Genomic DNA, 20,064 nt, shown 5'->3' on the forward strand with positions numbered 1-20,064 from the left:
TGAGTATCTGCCCGCAGAGAAGGAGCTGTGGCCCCTTAGTGGATGCTACTTCGGATGGATGGATGGATGGATGGATGGATGAATGCATAGTGGCCCACTCCCTTGACCTGATATCCCACCCAAGAATCACCCCCTCCTAATCTGTAGAGCAGACCTAGAGCTGGCTGGTGGGGGAGGGGGAGGACAGCTCTGGTCCTGCCCCCACCGGCAGGCATTTCTCTGTTTCTCCCTTCACACAGCAGCTTTCTCTTCCTGTTCCCAAGTCAGGTTCTCGCTAGCGCTAGCTGTTCAGGCCAGATGTTTGCCCACCCACCTCCAGCCCTTCTGCGGAGGCAGCAGCCCTGGGAAGTCGGGCCCCTCCACCCATCTTCCCTCCTCGCCCTGCCCCCACTCTCCGCCCCTCACTCCCTTCCCCTGGGGACTGCCAGTCCTTCCTCTGCAGGGTGCCTCGGGAGGCCCTCTGGGTGCCAAGGACAGACAGCCCCAAAGTCCAAGGTATGGCCTGGACTCCTTCAGCTGCGCCTAAGGCCCAAGTAAACACACACTTTATGTGAAACTGCTAAGATTTTCCTGCAAACTCTGTTTCAGAGGGAGTCTCCAGCTTCCTGTCCAACAGATGCCCACAAGGTAGAAACCCAGAAGGAACCCTGGGGCCTTCTGCATCTGTCCTCAGCAGGCGGAACCACGAGCCAGCTGCCCGCGAACCTGGGCAGAAAGGGCCAGAGCAGGCCTGAGGTGCGGGGTAAGGTGGCAGCCACAAGTCCAGAGTCCCTTAGCCTGACTGGCAACCGAAGACCAGATCATTCAGACTTCTCATCCTGAAACCAGGGCTCTGAGGATCTCTGAAACCAAGAGTCTAGGATTCTGAGGCTTGATGAGGCTAAGAGTCTTCGTGACTTTCAGCAACGCTAATTCCAAGATCCCAAGAGTATAAGAAACCCACGCAATCAATGTATGGTGCGGGCACCTTGCAGGAGCAGGTGTTGTGCAGACATTTTGCTGCCCCCCAGTCTAGCCAGGGAGGGCTGGGACTCCATTTTAGGGATGGGGAAACTGAGGCCTGAGAGGTGTGGAGCCACTGGTCTAACTGCTCTGGATGCTTCCGTGAGAGAAGCAGGGGTGGGGCTGGTCGTTGGGCACCTGTTCTATAGTTGGCATGCAGACAGACTCCTGTGGAGGGCACTACGTGCCATCCTCATTGTGCAGATGGGAAAGGGAAGCAAGAGAGGAACCTTTCCCAGGGTCCCTAAGCTGATTAATGCAGGGCCAAGCTTTGACTACTGGCAGCAATGCTCTGTACTAGCCACTGTGCATCCCTGCCTCCTGCCATGACAGGTCCTCATCAGGCCGCACAGCGCTGTGCTCTGACAATGAAAGGTGTTCAGGAAGGGTCCTTGAGGGCATCACTTCTGCTTTGATTCTGGATGTGAGCAGGGACTTTCCTGAAGCCCTGCAGATGGAGTGGCTGCCTAGGGCACGTCCAAGTTACACGGAGAGGAAGGGGGTTGTAGAAAGGAGCAAAAAGCCCCGGGGTCGTGCAAACACAGGTTCAAACCCTGCCTCTGTCCCCAGCCAGCTGTGAGGCCTTGGGCAGTTTACTCAACCTCTCTGTGCCTCAGTTTCTCCATCTGTAAAGTGGGCATCACAATGGTACCACCATCCTAGGGCTGTTGTGAAACAAAACGAAGCAGCCACATACAGCACTTGATGGAGTTCAGCCACTTATCTTCTTCGTAAATCCCCAGGAGATATGGAAAGTTCACCTCCCACCTGCCCCTGATGTGCAGTCCCCTCCCCAGCCAACACTTCCAGCCGGCTCTTCCCCTCCACCTCTACACACACAGGTCCATCCCCAACCCTCTGTGTGCTTGGTGACTGTCTCCCCAAATCAGCCTCTGCAAAGATGCCCTGATGCTCCAGCCCTCTGTCCTCAATGTTCCAGCACCTTCTTCACAATAGTAAACACCTACTGACCACTCTCTGCACACTGAGCTCTGTGCTAAGCTCTTGACACACATTATGGCATTTCATTCTCACCAAACTGTATAGAAATTGGTATTATTAACCTGGTCTTACTGTTGGAGAAATGAGGGCGGGGAGAGGAGTGTGGATGCCCAAGGTCCCACACCCAGCAAGTGGAGGCCCCGGGACTAGAACCTAAGCCTGCCCGAGTAGAGCACAGCTTCAGTCGCTGGGACCTGATGGTCAGCTTCGCCTCCCTGTTCATGGGCCCTGCCCTGGGAGCATGTCCCCAGTCCCAAGGCCCCTGTGCAAAGGGGGGTTACAGCCAAACCAGGAGCTGGATGGGTCTGTCTGAGATGGTCAGTCAGGTACAGATGTGGGCCAGCAGCACAGACTCGGCTGGCTCAGGGCCTAGCTGGGCCTGCCCTGGTTTCTAGCTGGAGGAAAAAAAGGCACTTTTCATATTTCAGTGGTGTGGCCAATGGGCTTTGGGAGGCACTGCAACAGGCTTACAAGGTGTGCAGGCCTGGAGTTGAGTGGGGCCAGGCTGGGACGCTTTTAGGGATGGTCCAGCCCCCTATCGCTGAGGCCCAGCAAGGGACAGTGACTTTGAAGGCCACAGCAAGGAGCCAGAACCCAGCCTCCTGACTCCCAATCTGGTGTTTCCTCCCTCCCCAACCTTCTCCATGCTCTGCTTCCCACTGACCATCAGAGGTTGAGTGGCCAGGACAGAGACTTGTGGGGTAGGGTGGAGGTCTGCAAACAGCTCCATGACTCCCAGGTGCCCTGTCCACTCCGGACAAAGTCGAGAACCACACATCTAATCCAGTCCTCCTCTTGCTTTGTGCAAGTAGAGAAACTGAGGTCCAGAGACACCAAGGGACATCCCAGGTCACACAGCAGGCTCCTGGCAGAGCCAACAACCAGAACTTGCATTCCCTGACAACCCAACTAAGTCTTCCTGGCTGATCGTGCTGTTCCTATACTTTTTCCAATCATGGGGAGCTACCCGCGCTCCCCCGTTTTACAATTAATAACCCATAATTTCACAATTCCCAGCTCTCCAGCCTGCCATCTAGTGGCAACGTTGAAAGCCACAGGCTATTGTTGAAAGGCGTGAGTCCAGGGGCAGAGGAAACTAAAGACCAACCGGAGGACTTGGAATGTTTCAGGGAAACATCTAGAAAACAAAGGGAGCAACCAACCAAATCTCTCTAGGAGCATTTCTAGGAACTTGTGCATCCCACCCCCATTCCACCCATTCCCTGGCAACTCTGGGCAGAGGATGTGGCACCGGGGAGCAAAGCTGCCCCTACGGTAAGGGAGGGGATGGACCGACCAACCTGCTCTAACCAGGGGCTCCTGGTAACTAAATTCCTCATGAATATGAATTGATCTTGAGGTCTCTCTCCAAGGCGAGGGCGCAGGGTGGTTTCTGAGTTGGGGGAGAGGACGCACCGGGTATATTTTGGCTCCCAGGGGGTGTCTGTGCTCCCAACACTCCCCCAGGCCAAGTTCTTCCTGTCAGCTGAGAGGTGCAGGCAGCTCCAAGCAGGAGGCTATTCCCAACTCTGGCTGCCTGGGCCTCCCAGGCGGGAGGCCCCTGAGGAAGGACCCCAACCCCTCTCTGGGCACTCTGGGCCATGCAGCCTCCCAAATTGGAGCTTTCAGGAACGCAGGGCCCATCGCCACCCTTCTCCAGGGAACCAGGCAGGCTGGTGCTGGGGACCTGGAAGTGACCTCCACAGCCAAGAGCTGCCTAATGAGCTCCTCACTCAGTGCTGCAGGAGAGGGAGGAAGGAGGACCAGAGGAGACACGGGCGCCACGCATCCCACACGTGCACACATGCCCTCATGTGCACACACATGTACACACACGTGGTCTCCTGTGGTCACAGGGACCCTCACACCCACAGGCACCCCACACATCGATGTACAGAACCCCCCCATAGAGAGAGACCCACATCCTGTCCCCCCCACCCCACCCCTAGGATCATGTACAAACGCCTGTGTGTGACCCCCAGCAGGTGTACACATGCATCTGGGAAGGGGAACCGGCCTGTGGGCTCTGTGGCCAGTGGGGTGACAGTGACCATATGGTGGCTGCCTCCTTAGAGCCACCTCTGCTTGCCCTGGGACGGCAGTGGGGACGGCTGGAGACATGTGGCCCTGCCCGTGCCCTCCCCCTGAGGTTGCTCCTGACGGACGCTGGGCTTCCTCCATAACTCCCCAAGGTGAGGCCCGGGCCTTCCATGCATCCACTCTCTCTGTCCCGCCCCGCCTGGTCCCAGCCACCACCGCTCACCCACAGCCCTGAGCCCAGCTCATCCCCACCCATGCTCCGCGCTCCTGCCAGGCATTTCCAGAACACTTTCTTGCCCGGTTAATCCCCGGACCACACTAGGTCTCAGTTCGGACAGCGTGTTTGACCACCAGCCCCCCTCCCTCCCCACCTCGTGCCCCATGCGCTCCACGATCCCTGGGTACCACCCTTTCTGAGCGTGGACGGTGCTGTGGCCCTGTCAGGAGACAGCTGCTCGATGCACTAGCCCAGCATGTCCACTTAACACGTATTCATCGAGCGACTTCCACATACCAGGCATAGCAGTGGGCGCTCTGTGAAGGAAGCCCACTGTGTGACCAGTTTCCCAGTAAAGGTTGGTGGGGCATGAGGGAGGGGAACACACACCATGGCAGGTGTGCTGGGTAGACACCTGGGCTCCAGGTCGCCTGCTGTGTGACCTTGGACAGGTCATGGCCCTCCCTGGGCCTCACGTCTTCATCCGTTCAATGGGATGGTTTTGAACTAGGTGGACTTGAAGGAACCGTGTAGGATTGGTGGGGGTGGGAAGGATAGAGAGAAGCTGGCACCTCCCGCCCTGCCCCCAAGGGAGTCTCCCCAGAGCAGTGGGAGGGGACCAAGGTGGAGTGCTCAACTGCTCCTCCCCACTGCCCCCACCGCTTTGCTTCTCATCACTCACCCCACCCCCCGACCCCCGAGCCTCCCAATGCTTCCCTCAGGACCTTCAGGATAGCGCTCAGGGCCCCTCGGGGTGGGGTGGGGGGCCCATGTTCCCATCATGTCAACATTCCAGTGTGGGGAGGTGACCTTTTCTATGTGGCCTTGAGACCCCTGTGCCCCCAGGACCCCCTCCGCCCTTTGCCCGGCCTGCCCATCTCAGAATGAAGCCACAGTCTGGCCACCCACCCGATCCTCTCGCTCCACAAATACCCTGCAGCATGGCTTCTGGTCCCACCAGGCCTGCCTGGACCCAAGCCAGCCCCACGGGGCACTCACAGGGGATGGGCTGTGGGGAGGTTGGCTGGGTGAAAAGACCAGTGACAAAGCCCCAAAGCCCCAGGGCTAAGAATTGGGGGAGTGAGGACCACTCTGACTGTGGAAGAGGAAGACGAGCCAGGGGACCTCCCCTCTTCTGCAGACAGGGAAACTGAGGCTCTGGCAAGGAAAAGAAGCAAGGGTTCCAATAGAGCCAGGGAAAGAGCTGGGCTCAGGACAGATGGAACTCCACACAGAGCCCTGTCCTGCCACTGAATTGCTGTGTGACATCCTGCCAACCGCGTCACCTCTCTGAGCTTCACACAGGTCGTCGAGAGGGTTAAGTCAGCCGTCAGTATGTCCAACGCCACACACGAGATGGGCAAGTGCTCATCAAAGTTCCTGTCCCTCCCAAACAGGGCTGAAACCCCTGCAGGCGGCGCTCCTTCGTCCTCTCCCTCCTCACCCCATCCTATTCCTAACTCAGGGTGCTAGAAGGACACTGCCCAGGAGTCAGGAGGCCTCTCCAGCAAGTTACTTCCCATTTCCAAGTCGCGGTTTTTTCACCTTGGTTGTCCATGAGAACAGCCCACCTCCCTCGTGGAGGGATTATACGGCTCATGAGACATCATGGGGATGGAAAAGCTTTGAAAGCTATGAATCTGGGGCACCTGGGTGGCTCTGCGGTTGAGTGTCTGCCTTTGGCTCAGGGCGTGATCCCAGGGTCCTGGGATCGAGTCCCGCATCAGGCTCCCCTGCAGGGAGGCTGCTTCTCCCTCTGCCTGTGTCTGCCTCTCTCTCTGTGTCTCTCATGAATAAATAAAAAAATTTAAAAAAGAAACTATGAATCTGGGCAGATGTCAGAGCTTGTTGTTATAACCTTTCAACACTAGGCATGTGGACAGACAGACGGATGGGTGGGTCCTTATGTGGGTGGGTGGGCGCATGGTCTGGTTATGGAGCTTGAGTTCTAAATCAGCACCCATGAGGGGCCTGGGGATCCCCTCCCCAGTGAAACCCGGCATGAGGCTCTCCCTCAAACTAAGCAGCCTCTTTTTACACGTGTGTCCCCCTTGCCAGCCACCCCCACAAGGAGCTGTGTCCCTGAAAAGCCAGACTCCCCAGAATGCTGCCATTCAAGTTCTTTCGGGACTCAGAGGTGCCAGGACCACCCTCCAGCATCTTCAGGCCCACATTCAGGCCTGTGAGCCTGGTGGGAGCAGAACCCCCATCTGTCTGGTCATGGGGGGATCCCCATGCCCAGCACAGGCCCTGGAAGGTGCTGCTTAGTCTAAGCGAAGGAGGGTCTGGTGGGGGACAACTCACTGGGCACACGGTTGATGGCTTTGAGGGGCCTCAGGACACGCACGGTGCGGATGGCCGACAGGTTGATGTTCTGAAGGTCCAGGGAGTACTCGACCATCCTGCAGAGAAAAGGCAGAGAGTGAGGGACAGGGCAGGAGGGATACTCAGGCCACGGACCAGGCAACGGCCACCTAGTCATCCATGCACGCCCCTCCATGCCCCCGGCTGCCTGGAGGGGAGAGGTGAGCAGCAGGGTCAGAGTCCCAGCTGCGGCCCCATCAGCAGTGTGGCCTGGGCTGTCCCCACCTCCGTAAGTGGAACTGGTGGCATCTGCCTCCCACCGTCCTGGGGATTCCAGTAGATGCAGTGAGGGGGCCAGAGGGAACACGGGAGCAGAGACCTTGGGTCCCCACTGAGTGCTCAGCACTGGGCCAGGTGGCTCTTGCCCTTGCTTCCAGCAGCCTCTGAACCAGGGAAGGCTAGTGGGGGGAACCAAGGAACGGGGGGGGACCCCTGGCTGACCCTAGGGGGTGACCAGACGGCAAAACCACAGGTGCAGCTGCGTGCGTGAAGTCCTCGCTGTGGGCAGAGGGCTAGAGCCCCCAGGCCTTATGTCTCCTGGAGCCCCCCAAGCCCCCAGCAAGCCTGGCTGAGCTGGCCAGGTTTACAGGTGAGGGGAGGAGCTGGAGAGAAGTGACATCGCATGTCCCAGGTCACCCAGCCAGGTTCACACCACACCAGTCTGAGTGTCACAGGCCATATCTCCGGGAGTGTGACAGTCACACTGTATTTTCCTTGCAGGGAAAATGCACGCTGTCCTCACTGTCCTCAGCATGCTCCCTGCAGGCATCCAGGCTCCGGCCCCACGGGCTCCTGGCACTTGCCACGCCAGGCCTCTGCGCCCACTGCCCCTGCTGCCCGGATGCTACCTCTCATCTCCGTCCACTGAAACCTCACTCAGGCTTTAGGATCCGGGCAGATGCCCCTAGAGTCCTGGAAGCTTTTCCACACCAGAGACCACGATGAACAGGCCAGTCTAGGTAATCCAGACACAAGAATGACCCAGAGCTGCCCCCAGCGCTCAGGAGTGCCCACTTGAGCCAGGGAGAGACCCAGAGGCAAAGACGACACTAGAGCCCTCACCACCGCCTGAGTTCTCTCATCAAACCGTCCACCCTCCCTCTCCACATTCAACCAGCCCTGAAACTCCTTGGAGGTGGTTTGCCTCCTCCAGGAAGTCTTCCCAGGTCTCCACTGGAAGCAGATCTCTGGGGTCCCCTCTGTGCTTTCTTGGCTTCCCACCAGATCCTCCCTGCTCAGTTGCTACCTCTCCCTGCCTTCCCCTCCCTGAAAGACAGGCCCCCCGGGGCCTAAAGTCTCAGCCTGACCCCGGGTGCTGCTCACCAGACCCTTCCTCCTCGCTTCCCCCTCCCTCCACCCCAGGGCTCCAGCACCACTGCCAGTTCCACCTGTCACTAGCATCAGCAGGGAAACGAAGGCTTTTCCTACACACCATGCAAACCTGTCCAAGTGTTGTGAAGCCACCGCCCCCTCCCGCTGCTTGAAGAATAATTGAGTGAAAGCTTCTTTGCCTGAAATGCCTCCATCCATCCCCCAGCTTTCTGGGGCACAGGCTCCGGTTCCCATGCTCTCTCTCTCAGTCACACACCTGCACACAGCCATCAGGGCACACACACACTCACTCCTTGGACACCCTCATCCACACACACTCCTACCAGAGCCCAAATTCAGAAGAGCGAGGGGGCATGACAAAAAAAGGGACAGAGATGGAGACCTGGGGGACCCGAGGAGGCAAGAGGAGGAGGGGTGGGAGGGAAGGAGGGGGAGGAAAGGAGGGGGAGGGGGAAGGAGGGAGGGGGAAGAAGCAGAAGTGGGAGGAGGAAGAGGGGGAGGAGGAAAAGAGAGCAGCCCCGGAGGGGGGGGCGCTGCAGGTGGAGGCCGGCCCAGGGCAGTGGGGCCCAGGGCAGTGGGTGTGCGGAGGGCGGTGTGTGAAGGGACCAGGGAGCGGAGCTGTATGAGGATTCCGTGCGTGGGTGAGCCAACTGTCATTTTCATATTTTGTAGAAAGAGCTCTCCAGGCAGCCAGGGAGACGTGTGTGATGAAGGCATTGTGGGGGCGGCACACAGGCACACAAACAGGCGCTCACACTGGCTCGGGCGTGCACGCTCGCTGGCGCGGGCACACACACACCCCAGGCCTAGGGGAGCCACCCCAGCTCCAGCCAGCCCCTCCCGCGCCCACCCTCCCCCTTCCGCCCTGCCTCCCTCCATCCTGCCAACAGGGGCAGCGCCGCACCCTGGGCACAGCTGAGCCCCAAGGCTGACTTTATGCTTTGCTGGGGGTGCTGGGGTGGCAGTTCCCAGCCTCTGCCAGACTGAACCCACTCAGATCCTTTGTTTCAGGAGCCCCGGGGCACACCTGCTGAGCTCTGGCAGGTGACAGCCCAGGATTTGTTCCCATCCCCACAAAGTCTCGCAATAAAAATAAATAGATGCTTTCCAGACGGATGGCTAGACAGAGAAAAGCACATGGGTTTTGAGGGCCTACTGCCTGCCAGGCAGTTCTCATGCCTTACCTGTGTTAACCCATTTGAGCCCCCCATTACCTGGATCCCCCTGCACCCTTCCCCATACTCCCCTGGACCAGGGCTCCCCATTCTGGGCACCCTCAGGCCCACCCTGCCCTGGCCCCTGGCCCTACCTCACACCACCTCACTGGCTCCATGTCCCCCCAAGCAGAACCTGTGGGGGACTGGAGTCACTGGTCCTTAAGTGAAGCTGCCCACTGCAACCCTGCCCCGGGGTTGGCCAGGAGCAAGAATGAAAAATCTCTACAGACAGGCCTTGTGGTGAGAAATCAGGCTCAAGGACGCCTGGGTGGCTCAGCAGTTGGGCACCTGCCTTTGGCTCAGGTCATGATCCCGGGATCCGGGATCAAGTCCCGCACCACGGTCCCTGCGGGGAGCCTGCTTCTCCTCTGCCTGTCTCTGCCTCTCTCTCTCTCTCTGTGTCTCTCATGAATAAATAAATCTTTAAAAAAAAAAAAAAAAAAGAAATCACGCTCAAGATTTCCCTTTGCGTTCCACTAAGACAAGGAGACCCAGGGTGTAAGTGAATGTCACCGAGGCCCATGACTACCCAGAGTTAGGAAGCTTTAGGATCTGAGCACCACTCAGACCCCAACCAGTTCATGGGAGGCTGATCAGGCTCGTGCCCATCTCTGAGGTGAACCAAAGCAGCCACTGCCTGGCAAGCCCAGAGACGCATTGACCCAGCCCTTGCCCTTCCCCCTGACCCGACCCTCCAGGTCTTCAGTGTGGGAACACACCTTCTGCAGTCTACTGCAAAAAATGCCCCCAAGGGCAGCCCAGGTGGCTCAGCGGTTTAGCGCCACCTTCAGCCCAGGGCCTGATCCTGGAGACCCGGGATCGAGTCCCCCTGTCAAGCTCCCTGCTTCTCCCTCTGCCTGTGTCTCTGCCTCTCTCTCTCTCTCTCTCTCTCTCTCTCTCTCTCTCTGCATCTCTCATGAATAGATAAAATCTTTTTTAAAAAATGCCCCCAAGACCTCATCACTTGCAGCCCTCATGGTGTCCACTCAAAAGCTCCCGTGAGAAATTTCGTGGAGAATTTCTTGGAAATTTCTTGGAGAAATTTCTTGGAAGCTCTGAGCTTCCTGGCAATCAAGTCAAAAGGGGAAAGGTGGGATGAGTTACTGAGTTCTTAGCAGCAAGAAAGATATTTCCAGAAGATCCATTTGCCTAAACGTTTCTCCCAGGTTCTAACCCTCTCTTCTATATTTCTACTTGGGGGTGTTATATTGCACCTCCATCTCCTGTCTGTGGGAACAAGACAGGGTGTAAATGAATTCAGTAATAAAGAACACGTAGTAAGTGCACAGTGAAGAATCCAGTAGCTCTCATTCTTCTCTGAGGGGAAGAGGATAGAAAGGGGTACACTGGACAGGGATGGAGAGAGATGGGCAGATCACATAGCTAGGAGGGTGGAACTATGGGTTTAAATCTACCCCCTAGGAACCCCACTGTCCTAATGGTGACTCTGTGCACCAACTTGGCAGAGTCTGCTCACAGCTCCCTAGTCTGCCCTAGTTCAGTCACTGGTCACCACCATCCCTCTCTCCTGACAGCCACAGCAACCTCCTGACTATTCTCCTGTCTCCTGCTTCCTCCCCCCACACCCCTTTCTCAGTCAGCTAAAACTTCATAAAATTTAAATCTAGCTATATCACTCCCTGACCTAAACCTTCCATGGCTCCCCACTGCCCTCAGAACAAAGTCTAGGCCCCTTGACCATGGTCTACAGGGCCCTCCAGTCTGGCCATCCCCTCCCCAAGCCCTGCTCCTATTCCACATGTCTGAGACATCATCACCCCAGGCCTGTCAAGCTCCCCAAACACAACCTGTCTTGCCCCCTTCCCCATGCTCTCAGCCTTCCTTCAGGACCATCTCCTCCATGAAGCCCCTGCTCATCCCCTCCGTACACCACAGGCTGAATCCACCCCTCTTGCTCTGGCTGATTCCACACTCTGTTCACACCTGCCATGTAGTGTGGGTTCCCCTCAAGTGGACCCTGAGCCAAGAACTCAGGAGGTGATCCCAGGGAGTGTGGTGAAGGAGGAGGGGAGATAGAGAAAAGCCAATGAGGGGCTATTCATGAGCTGTGAACAATGGGGACATAATGGGGACCCCCGAGAGACTGTGTGGAGTGAGCCTCAGAATGGGGCAAGAGAGGGGGCAGGGCTGGCCATGCACCCCCCCACACACACACCCACACCAGCCCCACACAGCACACAGTAGGCACTCAGGGATCCACTTAGCATGAATGATACCTGTGACAGAAGCTACCTCCTTCCTCCTCCTCCTACCCTGGATGACACCTGTGGGAGACCCCCTCACAAACCCCCGCCTGCTCCAAAAAAAAGAGAAGGTGAAGAGGGGGTCACTGTATGAGTGAATAACCACTGGGCTGACTTCCCTCAGGCCCCAAGTAAGACCTCACTTACGGGAGTGAGAAATTAATTCCTAATTACACAGTTACTTTATCACACAGCTTCGGTGCTAAAAGTCTAAAAAAAAGAAAAAGAAAAGAAAAATCAACAAAAACCCCCACTACCTCCTGCCAGCTCCCAAGAGCCTAATTAGGCAAGGAATTTTGCTTTAAAGCGAACACTTTCGTCCTGACATCACCCCAGGAGGAGAGAGGCTGAACCCAGTTTGGGGGCATCCTGGAGGAGGGGGGCTCGGGTGCGGCCATGCCAGAGCGAGCTGAGAGCAGACACCTGCTCTTTGGGGCACAACCTGACCTGTTCCTGCTGAGGAGCCTCCCTCCCCACCCCCAGATCCCCCACCCCCGCTCCCAAGAGAGGCCCAGAGACCCAGGCCCGGCCAACCGGTAGACATCAGCCCCCAGCCCCCATGACTAGTTCAGGACAGGCAGGGGACCCCAGATGGGCCAGCCCTCGAGCCCAGACCACAGGCAAGAGGGCTCTCCTTGGCTAAGCCACCACCTGGAAACCCTAAGGCGCTAAGGCCATCTTGCCTCCGTGGTGGCCTAAGACATCTGCCAACTCAAACGAAGGCCGAGGCCAGAGCTGGAGAGAGGCAGGATCCTGACCATATGGTTTGAGCATTCCCTCTCTCCCAATCCCAGATCTGCCCTCTGCTTCTTCCAGTTCTGTGAGCCAATGCATTCCCTTTGGGGGCTTGGGCCCCATTTGCCTTGGGTTTCTCTCACGGACAACCCAGAGTCCTGGCTGATTCGCAAGGGCTTTCTGAGTGCTCACTCTGTGCCAAGCGCTTTGCACACCTTCCCATGGTGGGATGATGGCCCTCGCTGCAAATTTGGAAGCTGAGGCTCAGGAAGAGCCCAGGCCACAGAGGGGGGCTCCAGGAGCTCTGCACAGCCCACCCCACCTCATCAGGCATCGGGCCAGTCGCCTTCTGGCTCCCAAGCACCCCCTCAGCTGCTCAGGCGCCCGGTAAGCACAAACACATGGCGGTGCATAGAATAGGGCTGCACCCCTGGGGACAGTTTCACCCAGGGGTTAGAGCGTGGAGGCCGGATCCCAACCCCAGCTCTGCTGCTAGGGCACCGTGTGACCCTGGGCAAGTCACTGAACTGACCTCCCCAGAGTGTGGGGAGAATGAAATGTATTCCTATATGGAATAAGGGCTTAGAACCCGGCCTGACCCCCAAGCGCCTAAGCACCTTGCTCTTGATTTTGGCTCAAGTCATGATCTCAGGGTTGTAAGATCAAGCCCTGAGCCCCGAGTCAGGCTCGGCACTCAGCCAGGGAGTCTATTTGAGGTTTTGTTCGTCCCCACTGCATCTCCCGCTGCTTATACGCATTGTCTCTCTTGCTCGCTCTCTCTAATAAATAAATAAATCTTTAAAAAATAAATAAAAGAACAGAGCCTGGCCCAAGTAGGAGCCAAAGAAGCGCCAGCAGTTCCTCTGGCACAGCCTCATTCCCAACCTCAGCTCACACTTGCCCACGAATCACACGTGCCTGCCTCAAGCCCTCCCTGAGTCCCATCTCGTGCCTGAGAAAGCCCAGGCAGGAAGGGCTTCTGGAAGCTCTGATGTGACCCCAGCGCTGCCTGCCACGGGCCCTGCCCCCCAGGAACACCCGAACATCTCATGTTCCCATATGCCCCGTGCTTCTTCCAGACTGTCTGCCTTTGCAACTGCCGGCCCTTCTACCTGGCGTGCCTCTCTGTGCTTTCCAGATCCTACTCCAGAACTGAGCTCGCTTGCCTTGGGTCCCATTGTCCTCTACGAGGGCACCCCTGGCTTGAGGTATGTTCTGTTGTGTCCCGGTTCCTCGGGGCAGGGGCTGGCTCAGAGTCCCAGCTGGGTCTCCAGAGTCCAGCCCAGGGTCTGGCTTAGAGGCGGGCTCTCCACACCAGCTTGTCAAACACAGAACTTGAGGGACACACGATCAAAAAAAAAAAAAAAAAAAAAAAAAAAAAAAAAACCTTGTAGCTGACAAAAGCAACATAAAATGACTGAGATATTATATCTTTCCAGGAAATACCCTTCCCAGATGATTTCTGTGTGTGGCTGATAAAAATAGGGTGTTTCCTCGATCTTTGCAAGGGGCCTACGGGGGCTTTCTTAAAATGTAATTTAAGATTTAGCTAATGGAAGGAAGCTGAGATGCTGGAAATGGCAGATCATCTGTCAGGAGGCAGCTCTGTGATGATTCAGGCTTGCTCTGGTGGATAACTAGACCACCAGCCTACACCGTTACCCCGACACTTAGCACATAGTAGGTGTTCAGTCCAGGGAGGGTGAGAGGGAGGAAATAATAGAAAGTGGGAATTAGAGAGCAGTAACATTAACCCTTGACCTTGGCCAGCACCTTCTGATTTATGGGTCACTTTTGCCTCTATATCCTCACACAAATCCTATGAAACCAGAAGAACGGGGTTCTTTTTTTTTTTTTTAGAACGGGGTTCTTAAGCCCAAAGAAACTGATGCTGTGAAACTAACTCTGGCCAAGTTCAGAATCAAGAAAAGATTTGATGCCACAAAGTCCAAGGACCCCAAGCAGGTGGGATACAGGGAAGCTCTGGGCACCGCAACAGCAGGCGATCCCCGATCTCCTCTAGACAAGGCTCCACTCAGGTGACAATACTCCAGTGACTTTATCTCTGGGTAGGGTTGCCACACAAATACAGGATCCCCAGTGAAGTTTGAACTTCAGATAAACAATAATGCATCATTTTAAAGTATAGGTCCCAAATATGCCTCATGATGTCTGCTCCATGAAATTTAGTATGGTCACACCAGAGTAGTCTGGGTACCACGACAGATGTGGATAAGCTCCCCTAAACCAGAATCGGTGGGTTCCAGTCCCGTGAAACCGAGAGAGGCATTCCTGATTCATGCGTGGCTGGGGTCTGGCTTATTAGCCTGTGGCCTGAGACTCTCTGGTGACTTACCCCTCAGCCCTCATAGCCTGTAGCATCCTGTTTCCATGGAAACGAACCTGAGTGGTTACCATCCCTCTGATCCACTCTACTCCACAAGCAGATGAGAAAACCATCCACCCCACGGTTCCCCCTGGAATCTTCCCAGGTCCACACCCACCCAGCGCCAGTTGAACTTAAAGAAAGTGGCCCCATGCCTGGGTGGCTCAGTTGGTTAAGTGTCTGCCTTTTTGGCTCAGATCATGATCCCTCAGTCCTGGAACTGAGCCCCAAGTCGGGCTCCCTGATCAGTGAGGAGTCTGCTTCTCCCTCTGCCTCTGTTGCTCCCCTCTGCTTGTGCTCTCATGCACTCTCTCTCTCAAATGAATAAATTAAAAATCTTACAAAAAAAAAAAATGGGAATCCCTGGGTGGCTCAGCAGTTTGATGCCTGCCTTTGGCCCAGGGTGTGATCTTGGAGTCCCGGGATCAAGCCCCGCGCGGGCTCCGTGCCTGGAGCCTGCTTCTCCCTCTGCCTGTCTCTCTCTCTCTCTCTCTCTCTCTCTCTCTCATGAATAAATAAAATATTAAAAAAAAAAAAAGGAAGAAAGAAAGATTTCAAGAAAGAAAGAAAATGGCCCCAGATACCCCCTCCCCCAGTTCCACAGTGCCTGGGCAACAGATTCCAAACAAACATGTCACGGAGCCACCCCCTCCTTGCTGGCCCAGAGCCAAGCTCTAGGGACTCCGGGATGATGAGTCAGCCTCAGCCCTGCCCTCAGAGCACCCAGTGCTTGGAGCAGACAGACGTGTAGAGCCCAGGATAAATCAGGATATAAAGATGTGAAGACCAGGAGGGTGCCCTGGCTTGCTGACACCTGGAGTGCTTCCCTGACTCACAGATGATGCACATAGAGTCATGGCGGAGGGAGGCCAGCTCTAAAGGCTCTGGAAACAGCCACAGTGATGACACATTGACACCCATGACCACAGCTCAGTCTGTGAGCAGGGACAAGCCTCAGCACAGCCTGCATGGGTTGGGTTTGACTTTAGACTTCTCAAGACATCACACCAGTCAGCCCAGGCAGAGCTCTGGAGGCTCCAACTAGGCTTGTTAACGTGGTAGGGCCACAGCTTTGGCCAAGAGCAGACAAACTCGAGCCCTAGGAGAGGAATGTGGCACATTCTGAGAGTTGCCCACATAAGGTGCACTCCCTCTTCTTCCAATCCTGCCTGGCCCCAGGGAACAATTCTTGGTTGACTGGACCAAATTCAATGATGTTTTTCTATTTTCCTAGCTTCCCCTGCAGCTAAAGATGGCCACAAGACCCAATTCTGGCCAAATGTGCTAGCACAGAGGAAGGATCTAGATAAGAAAATGTCTTCCTGACCCAAGTGGACAGGCGTGAACGGCATAGCCTTGTTTCCCTTCATCCTTCCCTCCTTTGATGCAGACACGAGGCCAACAGCTTCAGCAGCTACTTTGTGACCATGAAAGAAAGGCCTGGAAAATCACAGACATTAGCCCCCAGGTCACAGAGCCATCACCTGCATCCACCAACTTATAAACTTCGTGTTAGTTGGAAAAAACACCCCAGGATTTGCTTGAGCTGCCACTCGTGTTTCCAGTTACCTGCAGCCGAATGCATCCCAGCAAGTTTCACAGAACCGGACTTAATCGCAGCCTCTGGAGCCAAGCTCCCTGGGTTCCCCTCCTGGCCCTTCCCCCTACCAGCTCGTGACCCTGGGCAGCTCTCTTCCCGTTACCGTGCCTCATCTGTGAAATGGAAACGACCACGGTCCGTCCCTCACAGAGCCAGTCTGAAGATTAAATCAGATAATGCACAGCTTGGGCCCACCGTGAATACTCAGCAAACAGTAGATGCTCTTACTTTTTATCACTTCCCTGGATGGAGCCTGGGAAGATTCAATTCCCTTTGCTTTCTAAAGAACCACTGACAGGCACTTCGGACAAAAGGTACTCCCAGCAAGCGCCTGCAGAGGAGTTCCTTTTAGAAAGCTCTAGTCCCGGGTTGAGGAACAATTCTTATTGACATTTTGTTTCTCAAGAGCCTGTAAAAGTCGGGATGGGGAAGCTGTTCCCTGTGCGCATGCACTCACTAGGGAGAAGACGTTCCCAGGGTCTGATGGACTCTCACCAGCCTCTCCTTCTCGATCCTTGGCTGAGGGGCTCAATTACTGACATCAATGCTACTCGTGTTAATATTTTTAATGACAAAGTACGTCTACCTGTTATGAGAATTAACTCAGATCCTGGCCCCAGATCAGAGAGGGGGCCCTCCTCATGCTTCTTGCCCTACCTGGGGTTCCCAGAACCAGGACTCATCATCTCCGCTTGAAGTGCTCCCAGTCAAGGGCATCTCGAGGGTCAAATGAATGAGAGCATCTGATTCAGGGCCACCTGGGCATTTCGTTAAAATGCAAAGTCCTAGGTCCTCAGTATGCCCTGGGTCTGGATCCTTGAGGCGAGGCCCAGGAATTTGCATTTTAACGTGTGCCCCAGAGATCCTGTTCCTCCTTAAATTTTGAGGAGCACTGAGAAGGGGTGCAAGGAGGTGCATGTGTTTGAGGAGTGGAGAGATTGGTGGCCCGTTCCTGGTCTGCTCAGGCTCATCCCTTAGCTGCTCCACTTTCCTACAGAGAGGCCCCCCCTGGGATGGCATCACGGCTGGAAGCTTTCAAGGGCTTTCTGACTCAAGGCAGCGCCTAGGCAGGGCCCACACCAGCCATGCCCTTGGCAAGGCTCTGGCTTGGCCTCATTCTGGAGAAGTCCCCACAGATCCCCAAGGATCCTCCAGCTCTGCTTCACCTAAGAGAATCATCACCGGAATTCTTGGGGAAGCTTTTAACAGAAGTGCCCAGTCCCCTCCCCACAGACGGCAATGGCCATTCATGTCTTTGGTTAGGGGAGGAGGTAAGTTACCAGCATAATGCACCAAGGGAGATACATAAATAAAAAATATCTCAAGTTCAACAATAACACCATTGAATATTTCATGACCTCCTAATGGACAAAAGCAGAAAAGTGTAGTTTAAATAAGAGGGTGAGGCAGGTTCAACTATAACCCAATGATTGCTGAAGGTCTGTCTCACACTGGAAGGGAGTCTCTAGTGGAGTGCCACAGGACTCACCATCCTGAGTTGACCAAGCACAGGAAGTAAATATAACGAGTGACTGAAGCAGGACTCCAAGAGATCGCTGTAAGATAAAATTAAGAGCAAAAAATGCACAGTTTGGTACTTGGGTTATAAATTAAAAAAAAAAAAATGGTCAACTGTGTTTAGTTTCAGGGTGCGAGAGATGGGGCCTGGAAAGTGAACACAACCAGGGGGTAGCAGGGAGCACAGCCACTCAACAGGTCACCATGTGGCACTGGGATAAGGATAGCCCATTCTCTCTGCCCCGTGAGTCATCACTGGGAGTCATCACATCAATGGGTGGTACCCCCACCCAGGCACCACGGCAGCCTAAAGTGAGTCCATAAGGTGAGGCTGCCTCACCGACCCTTTGACAAATGGTAGAGAGTGTTGGGGACATCTCAAGTGAATAAGGGAATAAGGGCGTCTAGGTTAAGCATCTGCCTTCGGCTCAGGTCATGATCCCAGGGTCCTGGGATGGAGCCCCGCATCGGCCTCCTTGCTCACTGGGGAGTTTGCTTTTCCCTCTGCCCCTCCCCAGCCCCTCACTCATGTGTGTGCATGCTCTCTCTCTCTCTCTCTCAAATAAATAAATAAAAACTTAAAAAGAAAATGTGAGGGACTGTCATGAATCTGTCAGAGATGCCCACACCTCAGGCTCTGAGCCCCCTCTGCAGTCAGGCACCACCCCCCTCTATCCTCATCTTTCAGCATCTGGCCACCCCTGGGATCTCTAGGCTCTAACATCCCCCTCACGCCCCTTCTCCAAACCCCCCCTGAGGCCCTCCGCGTGCTGTCCCTTCTACCGGAGACACCCAACCCCCATCCTCTCCTGTTCAGCCCTTACTCCCTGCCCAGGTCTCTCTACTTTACACCACCAACCCCTGTGTAAATCAGGTCCCTGTCCCACAACCCCACAGTCCTCTACACTTCCTCGAAGTGTAGAGACTTCAAGACTGCACTGATCCCAATTTAGAATTTACTGAGAATTGTATCCTCTGTTTTATATCTGTTTTCTAAGCTGTGAGATCTCAATGGCATCTGTCTTGTTCAAACCTGCCCCCCCACCCCCGCCGCCATACAGCACAAGGCCTGGCATGTAGTAGGTGCTCAATAAATGCTGATTTTGTAAATGAATAAGTGAATGAATGTTCCCATCAGATGGGCGCTGTGGGAAGACAAATTCAGCTCAGTGAAAGAAATAATTTTCTAGCACATCAGGCAGTCCCCCTTTGGGATCAGCTGCCAGGTAAGTTCCCCACAGCGGCAGCATGCAAGCAGGAGCTGGCTGGATGTGGAGATGAAGGCTCTGACCTCGAAGGAACCTTTCAGTGTGGAGATTGTCTCCTCCACAGCTTGAAAAAGGAGCCAGTAATTTGGGGAAGGGGAGGAGCAGAAAGGAAGAAATCGTCCTTGGGATGTCAGGCCCGTTACTCGGGAAACAGAACATTTATAGCACCAAGCAGGGCTGGGACTGGGGGGCTGGGCTCTGGCGCCTCGGGTTGTGCCTTCCCATCCTGCCCTCCACACCCACACATCCCTAGGCAGAAAGGACAGGGAGGACCTTGAGAATAAGACAGGTCTGAGTCCCTCCAGCAAAAAAATCTCCATTGAACCCGCCCCCACAATCAGGACCAGCTACATCATTTGTGGGTCTCAGTGCTAAATGTAAATGCACGGCCTTCCTTCAAAATTTATTAAGAATTTCTTTTTTTTTTTTAAGATTTATTTATTTATTTATGATAGACATAGAGAGAGAGAGAGGCAGAGACACAGGAGGAGGGAGAAGCAAGCTCCACACTGGGAGCCCGACATGGGACTCGATGCTGGGACTCCAGGATCACGCCCTGGGCCAAAGGCAGGCGCCAAACCACTGAGCCACCCAGGGATCCCCTATTAAGATTTCAAAATGGTGATAACCGAGCATTAAATCAGGCACAGGGGCCCTATGTGGCTGCACATGCGCACGGCCCTTCCTCACCCCCAGGGGGATGCTGGCCGATGGACCCCACCAAGGACCAATAGAAGATACCAGAGACCTCACCACTCACTGCTCACTCTGCTCAGCTTGAATCTTCATTGTCTTAATTTCTTTTTTTTTTTTAAGATTTTATTTATTTATCATGAGACACACACAGAGAGAGGAGAGACACAGGCAGAGGGAGAAGTAGGCTCCATGCAGGGAGCCCGATGTGAGACTCGATCCCAGGACCCCGGGATCACACCCTCAGCTGAAGGTGGACACTCAACCACTGAGCCACCCAGGCGTCCCTCCATTGTCTTAATTTCTAAATATGAGCAGACAGGGGAATCAGTAAGCAGCAGAGACTCTTCAAGTCCAAAGGGCAAGGCGGAGGTGCTCATAGGAGGCAGTGAGTGAAACCAGCAAAACAAACACCGACCTCCAACC

The 20,064-nt window shown here is 55.1% G+C and overlaps 1 protein-coding gene across 1 annotated transcript in view; it reads right to left on the reverse strand.

Annotated features, from left to right (window-relative positions):
* Positions 1–20,064, reverse strand: part of CACNA1I (calcium voltage-gated channel subunit alpha1 I) — a 117,804-nt gene that overhangs the window by 60,951 nt on the left and 36,789 nt on the right. The window contains exon 5 of the mRNA XM_038551567.1: positions 6,566–6,663. Within this exon, the coding sequence (XP_038407495.1) occupies positions 6,566–6,663 (98 nt within the window). The remainder of the gene's footprint in view (positions 1–6,565; positions 6,664–20,064) is intronic.

Source organism: Canis lupus, chromosome 10, assembly GCF_011100685.1.
Source record: "Canis lupus familiaris isolate Mischka breed German Shepherd chromosome 10, alternate assembly UU_Cfam_GSD_1.0, whole genome shotgun sequence".
Classification (NCBI taxonomy): Eukaryota; Metazoa; Chordata; class Mammalia; order Carnivora; family Canidae; genus Canis; species Canis lupus.